The sequence below is a fragment of the Pipra filicauda genome, unplaced genomic scaffold (assembly GCF_003945595.2).
Source record: "Pipra filicauda isolate LSUMZ 115617 unplaced genomic scaffold, ASM394559v2 scaffold48_size3843733_pilon, whole genome shotgun sequence".
Lineage (NCBI taxonomy): Eukaryota > Metazoa > Chordata > Aves > Passeriformes > Pipridae > Pipra > Pipra filicauda.
In genome coordinates, this window is record NW_024104631.1 from 3,457,719 (window position 1) to 3,479,299 (window position 21,581).

The following is a 21,581-nucleotide window of genomic DNA, read 5'->3' on the forward strand; positions in this document are numbered from 1 at the left end:
GTAGGAGGCAGGGAAATGCACATTAATAAAACAACTATCTTCCAGATACACAAACTTATATTAACATTCAAGGCTGTGATAGGAACTCCATGAAGCTTGTCCTCTTGCCATGTTAGATTTTACGTTCTATGCTTGCATCCTGAAAGATATCATTCATACTAATATGATTTTTGCTCTCATGATACTGCTAGTGCTGATAGATTTTGTAACTGTCTCCTGCCTGGCTTAGGACTCCTTGGCAGATGAGGCTGACCTGAGTTTTGCCTTCTGAAGAAAGCGAGCAAGAGCCCAGACCAAGCTGCTAATTTGGCAACCTGGGGAAAGGCAGAAGAGAATGAAGAGCGAGGTCAGAGAGCTGAAAAGGAAGCTCCAAGGAATAAAGATTGCTGCTGATCCTGCAAGGAAGATGGGAGAGATAGTGGTGACATTCCAGGCAGCAGCTGAATTCTGGAATAAGCCAAGAAAGAGGAAGCACCATTATGTTCCGCCACCTTCAGCCATTTCCTGGCCAAAGGAAGTCCTTTTCTTTGCCTCTGCCTTGAGCCTACATGGGTCTTATTGCTCAAGGTACCACTGCTGTATGGATCATTTTCAGCAAATGTCCCCCAAGGCAGCATATCTCTCTCGTCATCACCCACACTAGCATTGAAGCAAGCATTTTTCTCTGAAGCAGGCATTCACTAGTGAGTAATGCCTTATAGTCTAAGCCAAACTGAATTCATGGTGTTTGGGAATAGGGAAAGAGGGATTAGTGTTTCTCAGAGATCTACTCCTAATCATTCCTGGGAAACTTCATAATTGCACGATAGACTTTCCAGTCCACTCCACTGAATGTGATGTAAATAATATTGGTTGAATGACTGTGTTTTGGAGACCCTCCTTCCCAAGGGAAAAACAGATTAGGTAAACTCTGGACCCTCATAACCATTTTTCCTGCTTCAGGCTCACTTTTCTTCAGGTCTGGCCCAATGATTTATCACTTTCGCCAGAATCAAAATCTGCTTTCTGCACTTCAAGTCATCAGACTAGAGTTAAATCAATAAGAAGTTTACCCTGCAAATTAAACCTTTCTCATGTACAGTTTATGAGACACTGTCAATCTTGCCAGCATACACAGAAAGAATAAAGAGGAAATAAATTGCTATCAGGGTTGCTGCCTTCCACCTTAGCATTTACAAAACAACATGAATACTTGTGAAATAACTGGATGAACAGAAGAAAGAGGACAAGCTGCAAAGTCTAGCTACCTTACACTGTTGCAGTAGCTTAGGATGCAGAGTAGCCTTAACACTAAAGCCAGTTTTTCCCTTTTTGACTATTCAGGGATTTAAAAACATTAAATCAAACTAAATCAGTTTCCTGCTCTCACTCTTGGCATGAAAGTACTATCTAGAGGGGAGTGGAATAGAAACATAGCAGTTGTAAGGCTGAACACCTCTGAAATGTCAGAGGAACTAGAGTAGCAGCAGGAAGACAAGACAGGGGAGTGAACCTGGGCCAGGCATGGGCACTACTTGCTCCATAGAAAATAAATCAATGTCAAGACCAAAGAACTTTGGCAGAGCCACTTGGGAAAGACTGCAGATGGACAATAAGGCATGAGAAATCACACAAGCAAAGGAATTCTGTCTTCACACAGAAGTGCCTTGTGTTACAGAGCAATGCACTTAGTCATGCTGGACTCCTTCATGCTAATCTGTTTCTAATAGATGACCTTCCATTTAAATCAAAGTAAGAGGGGCTGTATCACCTTTTGCACTGGCTGAATTAGGGCTGTGTTTCTCATAAGCAGTTGCAGGCAGATGTGATCTCGTTGCCCGTGGTCTGACCTGGACAAATGCATGTGCCATAAAATTACATTGGCACAGTGGGTTTCAAAGCTAAAGCAGATCAATGTGTGAACATGAGAGAAGTCACAATGGAAACAGAACTTTGTGCCCACCTGCTTTATGTTATTCTTCTCACAAATAAAAAAATCAACATTAAATGATCAGTATCCAGTATCAGCAATCCAACTTCTGAAGTTTTTCAGCTAGAGAATTCCTATGTGTCTAGATTTCTTCCAAAGCCATATTTTCCCTGAATCCTCTGTGGAATTTTCTGAGTGATTGGCTATTTACAGTTTCTTAGAAGGGATCACAATCATGTTACAAGGAACACCTCCATCTTCATTCATTACAGCCATGTTTCAACTGTTGGGTTGTTTTTTCTTCCTCGGTCCATTTTTCTTGCCTTTCTTCCTTTCATGTTGACGCTGCTCATTGCAGAAAGCAGCTGTGAGAATCATCTTCCACTAGTAACCCAGTTTTGAACTGTATGTTCCTTTTTAATTTACAAGTTGAGTTAAAGCTTCCAGCAGTCACTGTTCAAAGCAATTTTTTAGTTTAAGACCATTACCATGCACAAGTCTATCTGTATTTTTATATATGACCATATACTTTTCACCTTAATGTGGCCTTATGCATTTTACTTACATGTAAAGGGCTATATATCACAAATATAAAAAGCATACTTGTATGATATATCCATAATACAGGCCTTGCTGCTAGTACTTTTACTCACTCACAGCAATGCTCTTATTCTTAACATCTAGGATTGCCAAAAATGAGAGAGATACGTGTTTTTAACGGTTCAAAATGGGCAGGGTAAGATCAGGAACATCATGATCTTCATTTCACTGAAAGTAAGGTGACCAGAAGAATATTTCTCAGTTGCTTTGCAGATTGATGTCTATTACACCCATACAAAATGATCTAATTGAAGCTCTTGGCTTGGGCTTGCTGAGATGCATCTGCCACACTCAGCTTTCACAAGGGCAAACAATAGCAAAAGGTGCACCACAGCACACGGTGGAAATCAGGTCCTCTAATTTCAGCCAACACAGGAATGAAAGTACATGGCAAAGGACTATGGAAGAGTCCTAACCTCCCAGACAGAACTACCTCCTAGCAAAACCAAACAAATAATGCAGTTTCTCAAGATAGGCCACTGTTTGCGTCAGGAAGGTGCCAGATTTGCAGAATATAAGCACCTTGGGCCAAGCCACCATAGGCCATAAATTTAGTGTCTTAGGACATAAATCCAGTATGTGGTTTAAGCAGCACTTTCCTCCTCCAGCCACTCATGCCCCTCTCTCCCTCCCCCTTACATCTGTCAAGGAGTGAATCCCAAATCTAGGAACAGAGAGAGCCCAAGAAATAAGCCAGGGAAAAAAAATCAACCAGATGCTTATTCAGCTAGATCAGCTCTCCAGTCTGAGTCACTGCACTGCTGCACAAGTGCTTGCAAGGGGAAGGAAGGGCCAGGAGGGGGCATTTTTGGTCAACTTAAATGCATGCCCAGCTTTGGCCTGAGGATCTGGTTTTATCAGCTTATGGAACTTCTTCCCACTCCGTATTTAAGGGTTGTTTTTATCTCAGTCAGGAAGACAGACTCTGCAAACAATAGCACTGACAAAACTAAAGATTGGTGCAAAGGCAGGAACTCCCTAGGGCTGTGCTGCCGCAGGAAAAAAGATGAAATTGTACCCTTAAATAAGGAAACAAGAGAGATGCGAGTTCAAAGAGCTCTCCAGGGCAATCCATCCAGCTCAAGCTTTGAGATTGTATCTAGCTAAGGGAAAGAAAGCAAGGGGTAACGCCCCTTGTGCAAGGCTGTGCTAAGGAGGTGCCACAAAAACTCAGTGAATCTATCACGACAGTGTTAAGGAATATTAAGGTCAATATTTTCTTAATTGTGCCGTTGGGAAAATCCAGGAAGTGAGATGAGCAGAGTTTACCATGTCCAATATTGGTCCACTGGAGCCCCTCTGAGTGACAGTTAGGGTTATCTTTGCTCTCGTTTTGATCCTGCTTGGTAATGCCTTTTTCCCATTCTCACACAGAAACTTAATTCTTTCATCCCGTAGGGATTTTCAGGCTGGTTAGTTCTTACAAGAAAGTTGAGGTAAAATAGATAAGTCTGAGACAAGGAGTAGTTGTTTCTGAAGTAAAAGAGGGATGATTTAAATTAGATATAAGGAAACAATTTCTAACAGCGAGGGTGGTAAAATGCTGGAACAAGCTGCCCAGAGAAGCTGTGGATGCCACATCCCTGGAAGTGTTCCAGGCCAGGTAGGACAGGACGCTGAGCACCTGATCTACTGGAAGGTGTCCCTGTCTGTGGCAGGACAGTGGAACTAGATGACCTTTAAAATCCCCTCCAACCCAAATTGTTCTACGATTCTATGCTATTGAAGGCACACCAATACCCCATACCAGCCTAGTAGGGGGTGTTTCCCCCAGACTGCAAGAGGCCATTGCACATTGATGTTGTCCAGTCCAGGCAGCAAAGGGAGAGGTTCCTAGTTTGTCATAGGAATCCTGTAACTAGCTGACCTCCGAGAAGATCAGAATTATTTCCACCAATCTGCTAAAACTAAAACAAAAAGTCAAAAAGCAATACAACCTATTGTTGAAAAATAAAAAGAAAAACGTCAAACCCAAACAACTCTACTTTTCACAAATCTATTTGATCCTGAAGCAGCAATAATGCAGCAGCAGAAATACTGCTGTACTGTGGAAACCTCAGCTAATGATTATAACTTTCAACAGGTAGCCTCTTAGTATCTGAAATAGGCCCCTAAAACAAGGTCTTTAAATATCAGCAATAATAACATTGTTTTTCTGGATTAGGAATATACACACTTCATACAATTTTAAAATTATAACCCTTATCTTTCTGAAGCAGAGACCAATAATGCACTCCAGAGCCCACAGTCTCAACCACTGTCTGGTGTCAATTAAACTCACTTGATATCCTACTGGGAGCAGCCAGAGAAGGTCTAAATAGCTTACCTGACCATAACTCCAGCTTCTTGATTTTACATCTTCAACGTTTCCATGGAAAACAATACCAACATCATTCAGGACATATTCTTCCCTTTCTTTCTCATCATCCAGATACACGGCATCCTCTGCATCAGTTTACCAAAAATAAATGTTAGCACAGGTGCTTAATTTTCACATAGGACAGATAAAGCATCTTAGCATATCATACAGTCATCTTTGACAAAAAGTACCCCTGTTCCATCAAACAAAGCGTTACTTGCTTCAAGAGAGTACAAGAATAAGGAGATAGTGACCCTAGTTAGGAATATGATACACAACTTAAAGTGTGCAAGATGGAAAAATGCTGACAACTCCTGCTTGTTTTCTAAGGATCTGTAAAGTATGGTTAAAATGTCACATCTTATCAAGAATGTTATGATTATTGTGTGCAACTAATTTAAGAGCTGGAGCACCATGACGCAATTCTGCATCTGTACAAACAGATCAAAGAACAATTTCAAACTTATTAATGTTAATGGAAAACAGCTCAAGTCAAGAGTTCTAAAGAAAAATCTGTAGTGCACTAAAAAAAAAAAACAGAATAAGGTTTTTATATCATATTAACAGAAGGGTTTGGTTGCTTTTTCTGTACATTAGTTATTGACTGGAGTATCCCTCCCCCACGTAGCTTGACTGATCAGCTAATATGAGGAGAAATTCAAGTGTCCAAATGAAAACTGGAAGTAATTGGAAGAGATCTTTATCAATATATATACAAAGGGTATATTCCAGGTTGGACTTATATCAAAAGTCAAGAGCGTATGCATGGATCCTCAACCTGCAAACATGATTCAAATACATAAATGACTCATTATTAACATTCATAATGAACCCTGAATTATGTGAAACTATTCAGACATTCACAGGTATCACACAGGTCATGATTCTGTGATGCTAGAATACTTGAAGATTTCTTTCCTGTGCCAATGCTTGTATTTTGAGACTGAGATACAGCTTAACATTTAATAGCATGGGAATTAATTAATTTGAGGAAATCAGTAATGTGGTACCAGATAGCAAATTAAAGGGAAGCAATAACTTCTGACAGTTTGATATGAGCAAGTACAAAACTACCACTCACTACTGCTATAGTAGATTTCTTCAGCATCCCACTACAAATTACTAGAGGATCATTTAACTTTTAAAAGCCTATTGATTTGTTGTATTTTGTTGAAATGCAAATCAGATTTGTACTTCCTTGTAAACGTCATTCCCAAAAGCGTCTTCATATACCCATAAAACTGCAATTTGGCCGAAAATAAGCTAAAATCTAAGCCCTCCAAAAAAATTAAAGGCAAAACTCACATAGGCTTGAGCTAGGTGAAGGGCTTTGCCAATCTACACACCTGACCCTGCTGCAAGTTTTTTTTTCTCTGAAGATATATTTATATTTCTATGTCTCTACATACATAAGGAAGTATGCAGAGATATGTAACATAAAGATCTCTTCACCGATGCGCAAAGAGTGATGGAGAAGCAGGTATTAAATACAAGAAGCCTTTAGTGTGTTTGAGGAGATCACAGTTTTCTTTATGCTTTTGACAGCTGCTGTGCAGGTTATGACTGACTCTGAGCAAGCAGAGGAATAGCAGGTTTTATGGAGCTTTACCTGAGGCAGGCAGGTCTGAGACCCACTCTTATATTTGGCAGGGTGGTGGTATTCACCTGGTTTCTAAAGGCTAGGCCGTTAAGAATTTTCTTTATGGGTTTGTCACTACCCATGACCTAGTCAACCTGCACCCAGGTGCCCAGTGGATGATCAAGGGTATATTATATTCAGAGTCTATGAGGTGAAAGAGAGTGTTAAAACTTGACAACTGCAGTCATTTATGCAAGCATGGCCTTTTTTCTGGTCCAATAAGTTCTGCATAGGATCCTACTAAAAAATATTGCAGATGTTACAGATCATCTAGGTTCTGTTTCATTAGGGTGGATCTGCCTGATTTGTTCACTGAACGATTATTTGCATTCTCTCACTGAGCTTTGGATTTTATTAAAACTTGTCCATACAAATAGCACAGAGAATGCATTTAAAGAACTAGAGCTAACACCTTCTTCTGTGCAGTTACACATTCAGTGGAGTGTGTGCATATGCCTTCTTGACAGCTGTTGTTTTCTTTAGGGGATTAAAAATATCAACATTGATCTCGTTGGTATCAATTGAGATGCTTATGTTATTTTGAGACTGCATGATCTTTGCTAAATCAGATGAAAATTGATTAACTTCTCTGTCGATTATTTTAAATATTTGTGTTTTTGATAAGGTAAAAAGGTCTTCTGTGTTTCACAGAGATGCCAGCTGCTTTGATTTTTGACAGCTTTCACTACCCCTGAGACTGTTTAGAAGAAAATACGAGGCATTTGTGACTACTTTGATGCTAAGTATGCTCTACATAGTACAACTCCTAATTATTTTGTGCGAGTGGAGGCTCACATCTGACAAAGAGAAGAATTCCATGGAAATGTGCTAGGTTTGTTTGTTGTTCTTTATCAGTTTAAGAGGTTTTTTACTCACTTCTTTTATCCTGGGAATTTACTAAGACACTAGCAATGCTACAAAGAAGCAAATTAGCTTCTATGCTTCTCTATTTGAACTTGGATAAGGTGAAAATACACTTCACACAAAGACAGCACTGCAGGCGAGGATTCCTACTGAACACTGGCTCCCTGTAAAAGACATGAGGAATGCAGAGCAACTTTCAATTTGGGAAGGTGAATGAACATGAGAGGACTCAACCCGGTATGGTAGGACACCAATCCCAGAATGGCAACCCTCTGGAGTTGGAAAAGCCATTTCTTCATGCAGACAGCAATGGCTGAGCACAGCCGCACCAGCAGATGGGTAGAGGTGGAAGCAGCAGCCTTGCCCTGGGCTCCCAGCCTCCCTTCAACATGCTCCCATAGGAATCCAGGCATGCAAGGCTGGGCCTCAGTAGAAACACAAACCTGCCAGGGATCATGCTGGGAAGAGGACAGTGCTGTGGCAAACCCAGAGCTGCAAGAGCTATACACAGTTATCTACAAAAAACACTCTACCCAGGATCAAGATTATTTTGCTGCCTTGGATAGTGCTTGCCTAGGTTAATGTAGCAAAAGGATGAAGCTCTGTGTGAATTTTGCCCACGTGGAATCTATGACACAAGAGATCAAATTTAAGATTTAGCTATAAATGCAAGAAAATATTATTAGGCCAAATTTGGATGACCAGTAACGTGAGAGGAGTCCAAAAGTCAACCACATGTTACTAATCCTTAAACAGTATTAGGACATTTAAGCACAAGAAATGTGCAACTGACTCAATAAAGTTGCAATATATTTAATTGCTTAAATACAATACACTTTGCATGAGACTTGGGTGAGGGACCCACAGAGTCTGCAACTTACTCAGCTACACTATACATGTCCACCTGTGAGAGAGCCACAGAAGTCAACACAAGGTCTTTTCCTGATAAGCACTAAATGTTCCCCAGCAGAAAGTTGCTGGGACTCAGTATCTCCTTGGAAAGAGCTTGCAGTATCCAGATCAAAGGAGTTCTTCTCTGCTTTCATGTAGTCTGATATTGCCAAGAGTTTAGTTAAACTCGAAGAAGTTATTCTTAACTACTTGCCATTTGTATCTTCTGTTCCTCAACTGAAGAGGGCTCTGCATGCCCAAAAGCACATTTGTTTTATCCAACTATGTCAGCTGGCTGAAGAAAGAATGCTGCCTTTCCTCCCAGACTTTATGTTGCTTATTAAGTAATGAAAATTTCACTGAGGTTTGGGGCCAGTGTATTTAATTTTTCAGGATCAAGCCCTGCATCTTTAAGGTATTCTTGGTGTATTCTTAAATGTAGCTAAGGGGATTAAAATATAAAAGCATCTGATGATTTTGGAAGCAAAGTACTCTGTAGCTTGACTTGGTATTCAAACTTATTCTGAAACAGCAGAAAAAACCCAACATCCCTGTCTGGGAAGATATGTCAGAACTGAACTATAGTGAGAAAAGAAGTAATAAGAAAGGGCACAAATGCTTCTGTCTTAAAGAAAAGCTCATACCGACATATTGATGTTTCTCCAAAATGATGAGTTGGAAAGCTGCACTAGGCAGTTGAGCCTGTACTCTGCTCCCTGCTATAACAATCCCCATTCATTTCTGGCATCAGTCTTCTCTCTTTTTAATGAGGCTTTTCACTCAGACTTTCTGCTTGGCTATTAACCCAGCAAACTAGTCTAGAAGATTTTCAAACTATTGTTTTCTCTGCACTTTAACTGCCTGAATTTTTTTACCCTTTTGTCATTACACTGAAAAATCTTTTCCAGCCAGAGGATAAAGCGCGGAGAAACAGTCCTTGATTTTCTAACACAAGGAAAGGGGAAAAAGGCAGATATTATTAGCCCAAACTACCTAGGAGTAAAAGTAGGAACAAGAAATGAGAATAAATCCAAATCGAAATGAAACATGCAGGAAATAAAAACTACAATAGTCAGCAAGGGATAGCACCTGAAGCCATTGAGACACACCTTAAAATGTAAGCTGCAGATGAAAATGTGGTCCCTGACTTGCCTCCCCTGGATCTGGGGTCACACAGCAGTCCTTGCTGCCCAGAGACTCTGTTTTGCTTTCCTAAAGCAGAGTTTTTCCACTGGCCTTGGCAACGCCTGCCACTGGAAGCAACTGCTGCACATCTTGCTCCCTTTGGGTTTGCTCCTTTGTTTTAACCTTGCTGGCTTTTGGCCCCATTCAGCTCAGGTGAAGGAGGGAGGGCATAGGAGAGCGAAGTGCCTTTGTGCCACGGACAGAGGTGGATCACTCAGCACACAGAGCTGGTGGGGAAGGAGATGTGAAGTAGGGATTGATTTTCCCTTTTTTTATGTCTGACTAACACCTCAAATCAGCCTGTGTGGTCTCAGTCAGACCACAGTGGGGTAGCCAACCCCCACACACCACATCTTTTCTCCATATAAGGCTGCATGCAGCCCTAGCTGGTTGTCTGCTAATCATGAGGCAAACTGAGGCAATTTAAGAAGCTTTATCTTTGGGGTTTATCCCTTTCCAAAGAGGTGCTGAACCACTGCAGAATCACCATACAGGCTAACAAACTGACTGTTACAACATCCAGGACTACAACCAAGTGATGCTCTACATTGAGGTGGAAAATTGCGCCTCGCTGGTTGAAGCTGTGAGAGGCTGATGATGCCAACACAAACCTTGAGCAGTTTTGTCTCCTCACAGTGGATCGTAATTTGGCAGTGATTCCTCTCTTTCTGTTGCACACTCTCCCTCCTCTCCCAGAACAAACTGTTAGCATGCTGCTCTAAGGTATCTTACCTCTACACTGCTTTCAGGAATATCTTACAGTGTCATGGCACACTGGGCCCTGCCCTTCCCTCCTGTTCCCACTTAACTAACTCCTCTTTATTCAGCATTAACATATATGTTCTTAAATAATGCATAAGCTAATTATTGCTTCTATTCCCTTGGAGAAGGGGCAAGTAATGAATGCAGCACAAATCATTCCATGTAATGGACTCTATTTATAATGCTAAATTTACTTGTCACTTGGTAGGATGGCCCTTGTTTGGTATGGGATTATTTGATGCAAATATTCTGGTAAAAAATTGAAAGATGAAGGAAAGGTGGCAGAAGAATATTAAAGTTAGCTGGTGACCCAAATATATTGTAATACATATGACTTGGAGCCTTACAAGTGTCAGAAGCTGAGACACAGTGCTACAGCCTGTAAGAAGGCTGAATCAAACCTCTCTGGTCTTTCTTGCCCTCTCCTTAAAGCCACACGTGGAGTTCATTGGGTAAAATACAATCTTGTCAGCATAAGGCCTGATGTTTCCCCATGATCCTGGAAGACTTCAAAAAAATTAACTGTTCTTCAACCCACTGTACTATAAAAAATGGCTCATTTGCAAAATGTTCTGTTCCTCACAGAGGCCATGGTTGCTAATTAGTCACCAATAAAGGGGAAGTTATAAGGGCAAATGTCATGTAGCAGTAGGAAGGTACTATCAGTGATGCCACAGCAAGTTGACTCCACCCAGCCTGTGCAGGAGGAGCAGCTCCCATTGAATTCCTGCAATTTGGCTGCAGATGTTCAGTCCTAAGTGTGGCAATCTATGATGTAAGTCAACAAAGTATGGGAGGCTGCCACATCTTGCCCTACACCAAATCCTCAAAAAAGACATGCCCATATTGACTTGTCAGTTTAAAGCACACACAGGCAGGCAGGAGGCTCATGCTGTTACCTATTCAAGTCAGAGTGAAGCCTTGGGGTATGTTTACTATAATAAATGGAGCCCAAACTGGTAAACACAGGCTTGGCCTCATAAAACTGCAGAGTGCAGATACAGCACAGGCACTGGTCTCCAGCCTGGAGCCCTGCTCACACAGGGCTATTCTCCAGCCTTAAACTCTTGACTCTTGGCAGAGTTTATGTAAAATTTCCAGACCCAAACTGTCATGTCTCCAAACTCCTTAGTACCGAGCTGTCCTTCCTGGACCACCCCCTCCCAAAACCTGATGAGCTCAGCAGCAGAAAGTGTGAACCCTTGGTAAGGTACTTACTCTGGCACCAGGGATTGAACAGGATGTACGTGTCGGTTGCAGGGTTTCTGCGTGTCCGAAGGATGGCAAAGGGAGTCCAGACAGCAACGTACAGGCGGAACTTTCCAATGATGCAGGTGGCAGAGGACATGATGGACAAGCGAATGGAGTTGTTCTCCCTGTGAGTAATCTTGGCTCCCCACTCGCCTGGTTTCAGCACATTACCCACTATGATTGGGATGTAGGTGCCTTTGTTTTGCTGTGGATAGCGACCTGGGGAGAGAAGTGAAGAGGTTCGCCTCGTTTTAACCGTTTTTCTAAACTCCCTAGCTGTCCTTTGTCCCTTTGTCCTTATTTTCAGTGGGGTTGGCAAGTTTGTGTGGGTAGAAATCACCTACCTCCCTCATTGCCTAACACAGCGCTTGGTCACTTGGCAGCACAGCCACACCTCCCCACAGGCAGCCTGTGCGGACACACCCACCCATCTCACTCCAGCAAGCTTCAATCTTGCTGGTTCAAACACTGTCAGAAGTGTAGCCCTGGCACCGTGAGCAGGGGCTTTCCAAGGCTTTTCTTGCTCACCATTGTTTATACTAGTGCAGCAAACTGCCCTCCAGCAGCTTGGTGTCAGCTAGACTGTTAAGTTTAGGAGTTTAGGTAAGAGCCCCTTCCCCAGTTCAGATGCACCCAGCACCCTTGTTACTAGCATGCAAGCGCCCTCTGGGGCACAGACATCCACTTTGGGGCTCTTCAGCAGAGCAGAACCTTGTTCTTCTCACTGCACTACTGTGCTGACAAGCAGGGACCAAGCACTCTTTCATGAAGTCCACACAAACAGAGGAAACACAAGTGAGTCCACCTGCAGACACCCAGCACTCAGTTCCCCCCAACCACCCCCTCCTCATGGACATAGTGGGAATCAACTCTGGATGACCAGAATATAAATCACCATATCTGTGCTGAATTGCCAAACTTTCTCTGCTAGAAATGGGTCCCAAAGTATGACAGACCTTCAAAGTAACACACATGATAGTCTACCTCACAGTAAGACAACACACCCCCCAGAGAAGCCTATTTTACTCTGCCAACTACATGCAAACATGTATACTGCCAGGATTCAAAGTTGTGTGAGGCTCCACCCTTTGAGACTGAGGTAGAGCCAAACTGTATCTGGAAGCCAACCAACAGCACAGACAGAAGAGATACTTGTGAGAAGGCTGAGTTCCCTATCTCATTCTCAAATCTATTTTTCATTTCATATTTTAGGCTGAAAGTAAGATTCTCTCATTCAAAAATAGGGTAATGAAAAGCAACGATGGCAGACAGAGGGACAGACTTCTATATTTTTCATTCCTACTATTTAAGAACTTCAAAATTAAACTTACAAGGGCGTTGATTTTCTTGCTTGCTTATTTTTATACTGCTGATGTAGAGATAATCCCAGATCTGAACACTGGTACATTTAGGAAAGGACAGCTCCAGCTTTGAATCTGAAGCTCGCAAGCTGCCATGAGGTTTGTGTCTCTGAGAAATCTGGGGCTACTGTGCTTCATCCAAGAGATTATTCAGAGCACATGTATTTCCATTTTGCAGATATTCAGTGCACATAAATAGCCCTGCTGGCCAGGGATGCTGTAACACATGAAACTCATTCAGATCGGTGAGGGACGCAATGGAAGGAAAAGACCCACAGGAGAATAAAGGACTAGAACAAGAGAGCAAAATCAATAGAAAATACGAGAAGATAGAGCACTGGACACTTCAAATATAAGCCATCAAAGGAAAACCAGTCTAGAGAGAAGAGCCTACAGAGGTAACAGAGATGCGAATCCTGTGCCTGCTAACAATTGCGATCTGAGAGCTGAACACATTCTTGTTCTTTGTAGTGCAACTGGGTATGACCCATCGTGCCTCTACAGTTAATATTTTGCTTCTAGTTTTGACACAATCTTTTTCTAAAAAAAACAGTCCAGGCAAACAAAGCAGCAGAGCAAACCAAGTAGTAGAGCTGATATCTTTGAAAACCATTAACAAGTGCCACTTTAAAAATACCTCCCTTACCTCCTTCAGAAGGGTGGGAGGGGGAAGAGATGACTATTTTAACGTGATTAGGAACTGACATCGTTATCTTCACTGGAAGCCGCATGTCAGTGTAGCAGCCTACTGGGGACAGAAGAAACCATGCTGTGGTGGTGGCTTTGCACCACCATGTCCATGTACACCACATACATGGGGAGGCTGCAGAATCACTCCCCATTAAATCTGCCTATAGGAACCAGATAGGATCTCAAAGAGGCCAGGAAACCTTTTCAAGACATCCTTATGGAAGCACTGGCACTGGCACCTCATAAGCAGGTTCAGCAAAGTACTGAGCCTCTGGTATTCATACTTTTTCTGAAACCTCGACATGTGAAATTGCATTTTCTCTTCCAAATAAAGGTCCTTCTTGCAAGCAAAGCCACAAGACACCCTCATATACCTGTAGCTTGACAAGGAAGCACCTGTAGTTGCTGTTGAGGAGTATGCAAGTTCCTTTCAGTCCAGAGCCTCACACAGCTGCTCCCACACAGTAAGAGGTCACCGTATTTTCTTACTCACCCATGAGGAGAAGGTGCTCTGGGGTATTGCCTACATCCCTACAGGCATAGCAGAGATGCCAGGGAAGGGATATCCTAGAAGTCAGGACACTTCACAGATATTGTAAATAGTAAATACAAGAGAACACTGTTTGCTTCTGACAGATGATTAGAATTTGGTGCTTGCTAATGATTGCATAAATCCTGAACTCACAAGGAAGTTTGGAAAGACGGGCAGAGCCTTCCAGAGCACAGTGAGCAATTTCCAATGTTTTGTTTGAAGAGAGGATGGGTTCCCTAATCTTCTGAAACAAAAACCAGAATGCAAATGGAAGAATATGGTTTGCAAATGGAAGAGTAAGGGAATTGTTACTTCTGACACAAGCTTACAGAGCTGAATTGTAAACACACATCTAGACATCTGACAGCATCAGCCACACTAGTCTCATATACACACATCTGCTGTCTTGACACTAGAGTGCTGTAAAGCTGAGTAACTTTGGCATTACATGGTAAGGTTGCTGGCAAAATAATCCTTATGTAGGTTCAGCACTATATTTATCAACTTTGTAGGCAAGGATTCTCAGGTTGGCCTGGGCATTTGACTGTTATCTACATCTTGAGAACACATTTCTGGCTGCAGTGGAAAAGTAGAGCCAACTTTGGCTCATAGTTGGGATATCTGTAATGTTGGCCCTTTCTCTGAAGGAATAACATGCAGTGGTGATTTCATTCTCTGGTTTAGTCTCCATAGAAGATTCGATGTTATCCAAAGACTCATTACCAAAAGCCTGTGAATGCCTGACAGACTACTCTCTGCAGGGTCTCTGGTGCTAACCCAACCCACAGAGAGGTTGGAGGGTGTTTGGGTGCATGTCAGGTCCAGAAGCCTTGTAGACAAGATAAACTGTTTTTATGCTGACAGGAGGGTGCTGACATTCTGCCAGCAGCATCAGCTGGCTCAGGATCTCTCCGGCTCTGGTTTGCTCCAGGAGTTGGCAGCCTGAACTATGTTCCACAGCCAGTTCTTTGTGGTTGTCTCACTCCCCAGTGCTCACGTTTTCTTTGGGTGTAGGAGGTTCTGGCCCTCACATGAGGACATTTCACAGCCAATTGCTCTGTGACAGACAAAGTCGTTGTGTGACATCATGCTGTTGGGATGCCCCTGTCTGCTCGCTATAACAGCACATGGAAATGGGAAAATCTAGCCTGAGAACTCAAAAAGCCTGGAGATTGCTGTGCTGGTTGAATTTTTTATAGGCTCCTTTTGCAGCTTAGAAGATATCATGCTGATATGGGGGCTGCTGACTGTCCTGTTGTCAAAGCAGAAGAGGACAGGAGAGAACTCACAGTGACCCTCTTTCTTGGGCCTACAACTCTCTGCATTTCAGTGCTAGGTACTGAGCCACAACACTGCCAGAAGATATTATTTTTACAGAAACCTCTCTTGTATGGAAGGTTTAACAGCGCAACCAAATCTATTTCCCCTCACGCACAGTGCACAGGTCTGCAACTCTTTTGATACTTCTTTCTTATCCCACCTTGGTTTCTGTAACTATCCAAGCTGATCTCCTAAAGCTCCTTCTCACTTCAGTTGCAGCTCAGCTCAACTCTACACTTCCTGGGGTTTCCAGGCACCCAGAAAAAGAGGAGCAAAATAGCTGCTGTCACTATTAAAGGAGCTCATAAAATAAATAAAAAACATGAGTAAAGGTCTATGTGGCAAAAGGGACCATGAATGAAGCCTGTGTGGATGTGGGCATGTATGGGATGTCCCCTACCACACACAGACACTTTACAGAGGCAAAGAACAAAATTGTTAAATTTGCCAAAGTCTATTTATATAGCAGCAAAATAATGTGCTGTCTAAAACACAGAACTGTGGTCACACACAGGCATTCAAAGTGAGTTATTTTCAACATATGCCTTAGCTCCCTAGCACGTCAGCTCTGGGCCCATTAGGCATGGAGGTAAGCTGCGTTAAATTCTGGGTAAAATTGCCACACCAGAGAGGGATTTACATCAACAGAGAGATGGTGAGATAGGTGCAGCAACTTCAGCTATCAAAACACAAGCACTCCTCTCTGATGGACGTGGGTTACCTTAGAAGAGAGGGAGATGAACAAAGCTATTTCTCAGTAGTCTTTTTAGGAACCCTCCTTAGAAGATTAGCTTTTCAAGGAGTCAAGGAATCTGTCTCCCTTTGGGATAGAGTCAAGGAATCTGTCTCCCTTTGGGATAGAGTCAAGGAATCTGTCTCCCTTTGGGACATGTTGCACACAATAATTAACAATTTTCCTGTAGGTTCATTTTTTTGTTTCAATATACTCTTTCATATAAAGGGTAAAGAATCTATTTCAATGCCAGCCCTGGAATTCATAATAATTATGACAGGTTGACAAATACGTTTGAGCTGGAAGCCACAAGTACAATAGCTGTGTAGCAGAGTTAATACTTATTGTAGCAAGCAGCCTGGAGATGGGTGTTAGTATATGGGAACCATGACAGGAAACAAAAAGTAAAACAAAGAAAAAAGAAACAGGAGGGGTGCTTTAATAAAATTCCGAACAATCAAACCAAACAACAAGAAGAAACAATCTTTTTGTAAAAGACAGTAGTGTCTAAGTCACTGTTTTAACATCCCGTCTGGGTTCCTCCCACTCTCAAATTCTATTGCCTTCAGAAACGCTATATAAAACTTGGAAATGTAGGAAACCCAAATATCTTGAAATAAGTTTTGCTCACAGCTCCAGTTAGAAATCCTTAACATCTGGTCACTCTGTCCCAGGAGTGGATATTTCTAGTACTTTACAGTTGTAGAACAGACACTGGAGTCACGCACCTTAGCTATTAAAACAATTAAAAAATACAGCTAGATTTTATGTGCCACTTGATGCTGCTGCAGCAGTGCAAATGTGAGCATAATAAAGACTGCTTGGCATGAAATACTGCATTCATAGAGCACCGAGGGACTCCCTCCTCTCTGCTCCTCTGGGGCCTGACTGGGAAGTCCAGAGAGGAGGAAAAAAGTACCCCAATACCTTTGTTCAGAAAGTGTTTAGGTTTGTTACTTGCTAAAAGCTGGCAAACAGGTCTCTTATCTACCTAGAGTCAATCTCTAGGAAATGTGTTCCACTGCTAATAAATTATTTTTTTCTCCCACAAAATGGGACTTCAAGTTTAGACCATCAGGTGTTTCTGTATCTCTGCTCAATTTTTTGTAGTTCTTTGTGAAACAGAGATCTAGTGATTCATTAAACTCTCAGCATTAAATATTAACACCAATGCAGTTTGACTCCTGCACCAGTTAGTTGCTCTTGTGTGGTGCAAAGAAGGTTCCTAAAAATGTCAGGATCCAAAATTTTCCAAAGAAGAACTTTTGCCCGGAGGCAGAACTCAGCTTGACATCCCATTCCAGGTGCTGGGGATCATCTCATGTTCCAGCCCCTCTGCTACCACATGCCCTGCCACAGAGCTGCTGAGGAGGACAGGTGACAGCAGGTGTAGCAATACTTTCCACTAAGGCAGAATTACTGCCTGACAAAATCATTAAAACCTCAATAACCCTGGAACAACACTTGGCCCAACTCTGCTGTGAAAACAGGGAAAGGCTGTGGACACTGTAGGACAGTATGAAGAGTTCCATTGATACTGGTGTGTATATCTTGAATTTGACCCCTGGTTATTTAATTGAACTCAGCTATCCCTCTGACCATAAGTGGGAATTTGGTGTCACCTAAACAAGCCATGCTCCAGGATCAATTCTAACATCTTTGTGTTCTTAGCTGCTTTTCTGTGTTTATAACTATCCTTCTGGAGCAGGCCTGGGAAGACTTTGGAAAAAGGAGCAGTAAGTCTCTGCTCTCATCTCAGGCTAAAAGCCAATGCTTTATAGAAGCCTGATGAGAGCATATGGATGGATGTGTAGGTGTCCACACATGCACACATGTAGAAAGGTGATAGTAACCTGGGGGACTGGAATTTATGATTGTTCCAGAAGTATGTCAATGAATAAAATGTCCATAATAATATTAAGGGCTAGACCAACATATATAGATTTATGAAGCCATTTAAGGAAAATCCAAATAGACAACAATTTATGAGGATGTGGGGAAATATATCATTAGAGGCAGGATGCACTGTATAAACTTATCAGCCTCTTAAAGATTTACAGCCACATACTGTAAACTACTACTAAAAGCAAGATTGAAGGCTGTATAAGCCCATCTAATAATACATCTGCTTTTCAGAGAAATCCCTGCCACCGCAGCAGTGCTGGAGGAAACTTTGCGGCACTCATGACAAACTGGCTGCCCCAGGTGAGGGAGTCATGCTCAGCCTGGCTAAGCCTGTATCAGGGTAAGCTAGGAGAAGCACAAAGTATTCCCATCACCACAAAGACAGTAGGCTGGAGAGACCGAGGTGGGTGAGGGGGTCCATGGGCTGCTCTGGGCTCACTGGGGTTCCAAGTAAACTGAAATTGTTCCCACTGGGGGGAACTAGATGTAAGCACATCAACTACACTTGTGGCTCTTTCATCTCAACCCCAGACCAATAAAATGAGTATCACCCAAGTGGTGATGCTCACCTTTCCTCTTCTAAAAGCCAGCAAGTGGATGGCAAGGTAGGAACTATGTGGTGATGGAGCAGCTCTCAAACCATAGGTACTGCAGCAGGGCTGTGGTTCAGCACAAGAACTGGAATAACATCCAATTACTCTTTATAAGTGGATATTTTTCCATGGGGATTTTTTGGCACATTTATTGTTTTCCATACTTTGGCAGGCAAGTATGGTCCTAATTTAATGAAGGATTATGTGCAAAACTGAATTATAATAATTCACATGTTAGCATTTCAGTCAATTTCACCGATGATGACTCTACAGAAAACAGTCTGTTAAAGCAAGAACAACTTTAGTCATAAAGAACCATCACAGAAGAATATCTGTAAAAGTGACTTTCAAGATATTGGAGTGAATTATTTATATATTTACAAGCACATATATATTTGCTTAAACAATTTAACCCATGAATTCTAACCTCTGTGTGAATGGTGTTTAAATGGACTGTGGATTAAAAAAGATTGTTGTTAAAGGTTGTTCTGTGAGTGTTTCAGACCTAGTTTTACATGATGCAAGAATCATTTGTCCCAAGGACCCTTGATTCATTATCAATTAGAAGATTTAAGCAGTCTCTACTTGCTTTTCTTACTTCATTAATCATCTTTTTAATGATGTAAAAGAAGCAAAAATAGGAGCAAAAAAAAGAGAAGGAAAAGTAAATTTTACAGAGTAACGGAAATAGAATAGTTCTGCGCACACAGAGAGAATCAATTCATTACCATTGTCACATTTTTCAGGAGCAAAATTAGTATTTAATGGATAAAAATTCTATGATGGATTAGCGTCAATGTTAGGAAATTTCCCAGGGCTGGGAACTAATAATTTCTGAATAGCTTCATACAACGCTGTTGTATAAACAGCCCGCACTGTAGGAAGAGCCCTGCAAAAACGGACTTTGAATTTTCCGAGCTCCAACTGAATTCCCTGGGAACCAAGGCCAGCCATCCCCACAGAGTATCTTTTTACCTTATGAGAACAGAATCTCGAACCACTCATAATATTCTGCAGTTCTGGGCAGCCTGGTCCACACTGCCTGGGGTAACATCCTCATCCTTGGAGCTACTGAAAAGCTGTCCCTAGGACAAGGCCCAAAGACACTGGATCAAGCTGGACCTGCTTTGAGCAAGGGCTAGAGATGAGACCTCTGGAGGCCCCTCCAATGTAGGTTATTCTATTCTACAGTTCTGCTGCACCATTTGAAATCTACAGCTCAGACACGCAGAGAGCTCCTTGGAAAGGTCATTTTACAACAACCTGGCAATATTTCTGTGTGTCCATCACTTTAATCTCTCAAACTCAGCACTTTCTTAGGAGGTATACTTTCAGCACAAAAAGCTTCTCTGAGCTCAAGTTGCCTCTGCTGTACAGCTGTTGTCTGAGCAGCTCCCTAGGAGTAGCTTCTGCCTGACAGTGCCAAAGGGCAGGATTCACCTCCCCTGCCTTTAGTGTTCTTAAAGTCAGAGCCTAGTCTATGGTAGAGAGTCAATAGAGGAAGCAGAAGAGAGTTCATCCCATTTTAAAACAGCAGGGTTAAACTACGCTTGGAGGTGCCTGCCTCTCTCCACTGCTCATGAACAGCCTGGGCAAGAGCTTTTGGACTGGGCTCTGGTGTTCAGGCTGCTGGCAGTAGGAGAGGTGAATGCTTGCCCTTCAGGAAGACAAACAGAAAAAAACTGGATGAAAATGGCCATGTCTTCCCATGACAAAAGGTTTGAGAGCACAGCACTAAGACCTTCGGCACTCAGTACTCTTTACTAAGTATGAGAAATATTTTCTTCTCAGCATTAGACTTTGGACTTGCCACTAAAAGGAGAAGTAGAAAGAGTCAAGCACGTAATCTCTAAATTTTCCTTCCCCATTGTGGACTGTTTTTGTTTTGCTTTTTGTTGCTAGCCTCTGAGAACAAATATACTGCGTTTTCACCACATGTTCACAGAGAGAAACTTTCATGGAGCACTGAGTGTTGACCAGTTCCTACAAGAGGAGCCTGAACATCTCCCAGTTGAATCTTTGTGAGCTAAAGTCCTTGTAGCAAGAGGGCAGTGGTGCTCACAGAAGTGAACACATAAAAGTGAGGGAGGGCAGTAGCGTCGTACACTATCCTGTATATGCAGCCCTTCCCTGCAGCCAGTTGTCAGCCACCACACATGGACACTGGTCTCATTTCACAGAAAGGACAATAACAGTGAAGAACAGGGAGAGGAATTCCACCACAGACTCAGGGCTGACCCAAAGGAATCATTCAGAGATGAGTTTGTTGCAGAGTCTCCCCTGGCTCAGGCTGCATTTAACACCTTCCCTACTCCGTCTGAGGATGAGGGGGCTTTTATCCATGCTTAGAGATTCAAGGTACAAACAGTGGATGAATGTATTATGAAAGAGCATCAGAAAAATAAATGAATGTGTTCTCTTAAGTAGACTGTGCAGTGTCAAAAGAAGTGTTAATTTTCTTCTTCCAATATAGAATATCTGATTAAAACAAATGCAAACTGCATGAAGTGCAATAAAAAACAAATGTTCCATTTTCCACTTCTTCTTGATACAGCTGTTTGTTTTAAACATATAAAGTGTAAGGGAACAGTCTTGAATTTAATTAAATCCCAAAAGAACTAATGATATTTATGCATATTAAATTTTTAAAGGCACTTGTGGCTCTTCAGCCAATCATTCACTGGACTGTCATAACATGCCTCCCAACCCTAATTTAAATTAGAAAGAAGAGACCCATGAAAAAAAATGTGCAGACAGTAACATTTTCACTGCACATATGTTTAAGAGATAAACGCCCATCTAGCTTTAAAAAGCAACAAATCTAATAAATGCCCACATCATCATAATTCAACGACAGAAAAGAATCAATGTTACAAATTTCAGAGCTGCTTCTCACAGGAAAGTAAATTAAAACATCAATTATAACCTACTTTAAAGAGTGTATAAGGAAAACACTGATGTCTTATCACAGAAACCACCAGATCACT

General features: G+C 42.0%; 1 protein-coding gene across 1 annotated transcript in view; it reads right to left on the reverse strand.

Moving 5' to 3' along the window:
* F13A1 (coagulation factor XIII A chain) overlaps window positions 1-21,581 on the reverse strand; it is a 120,982-nt gene that overhangs the window by 31,048 nt on the left and 68,353 nt on the right. The window contains exons 8-9 of the mRNA XM_039386561.1: window positions 11,428-11,679; window positions 4,836-4,954 (exon numbers count right to left, since the gene is read on the reverse strand). Coding sequence (XP_039242495.1) covers window positions 4,836-4,954; window positions 11,428-11,679 — 371 coding nt within the window. The remainder of the gene's footprint in view (window positions 1-4,835; window positions 4,955-11,427; window positions 11,680-21,581) is intronic.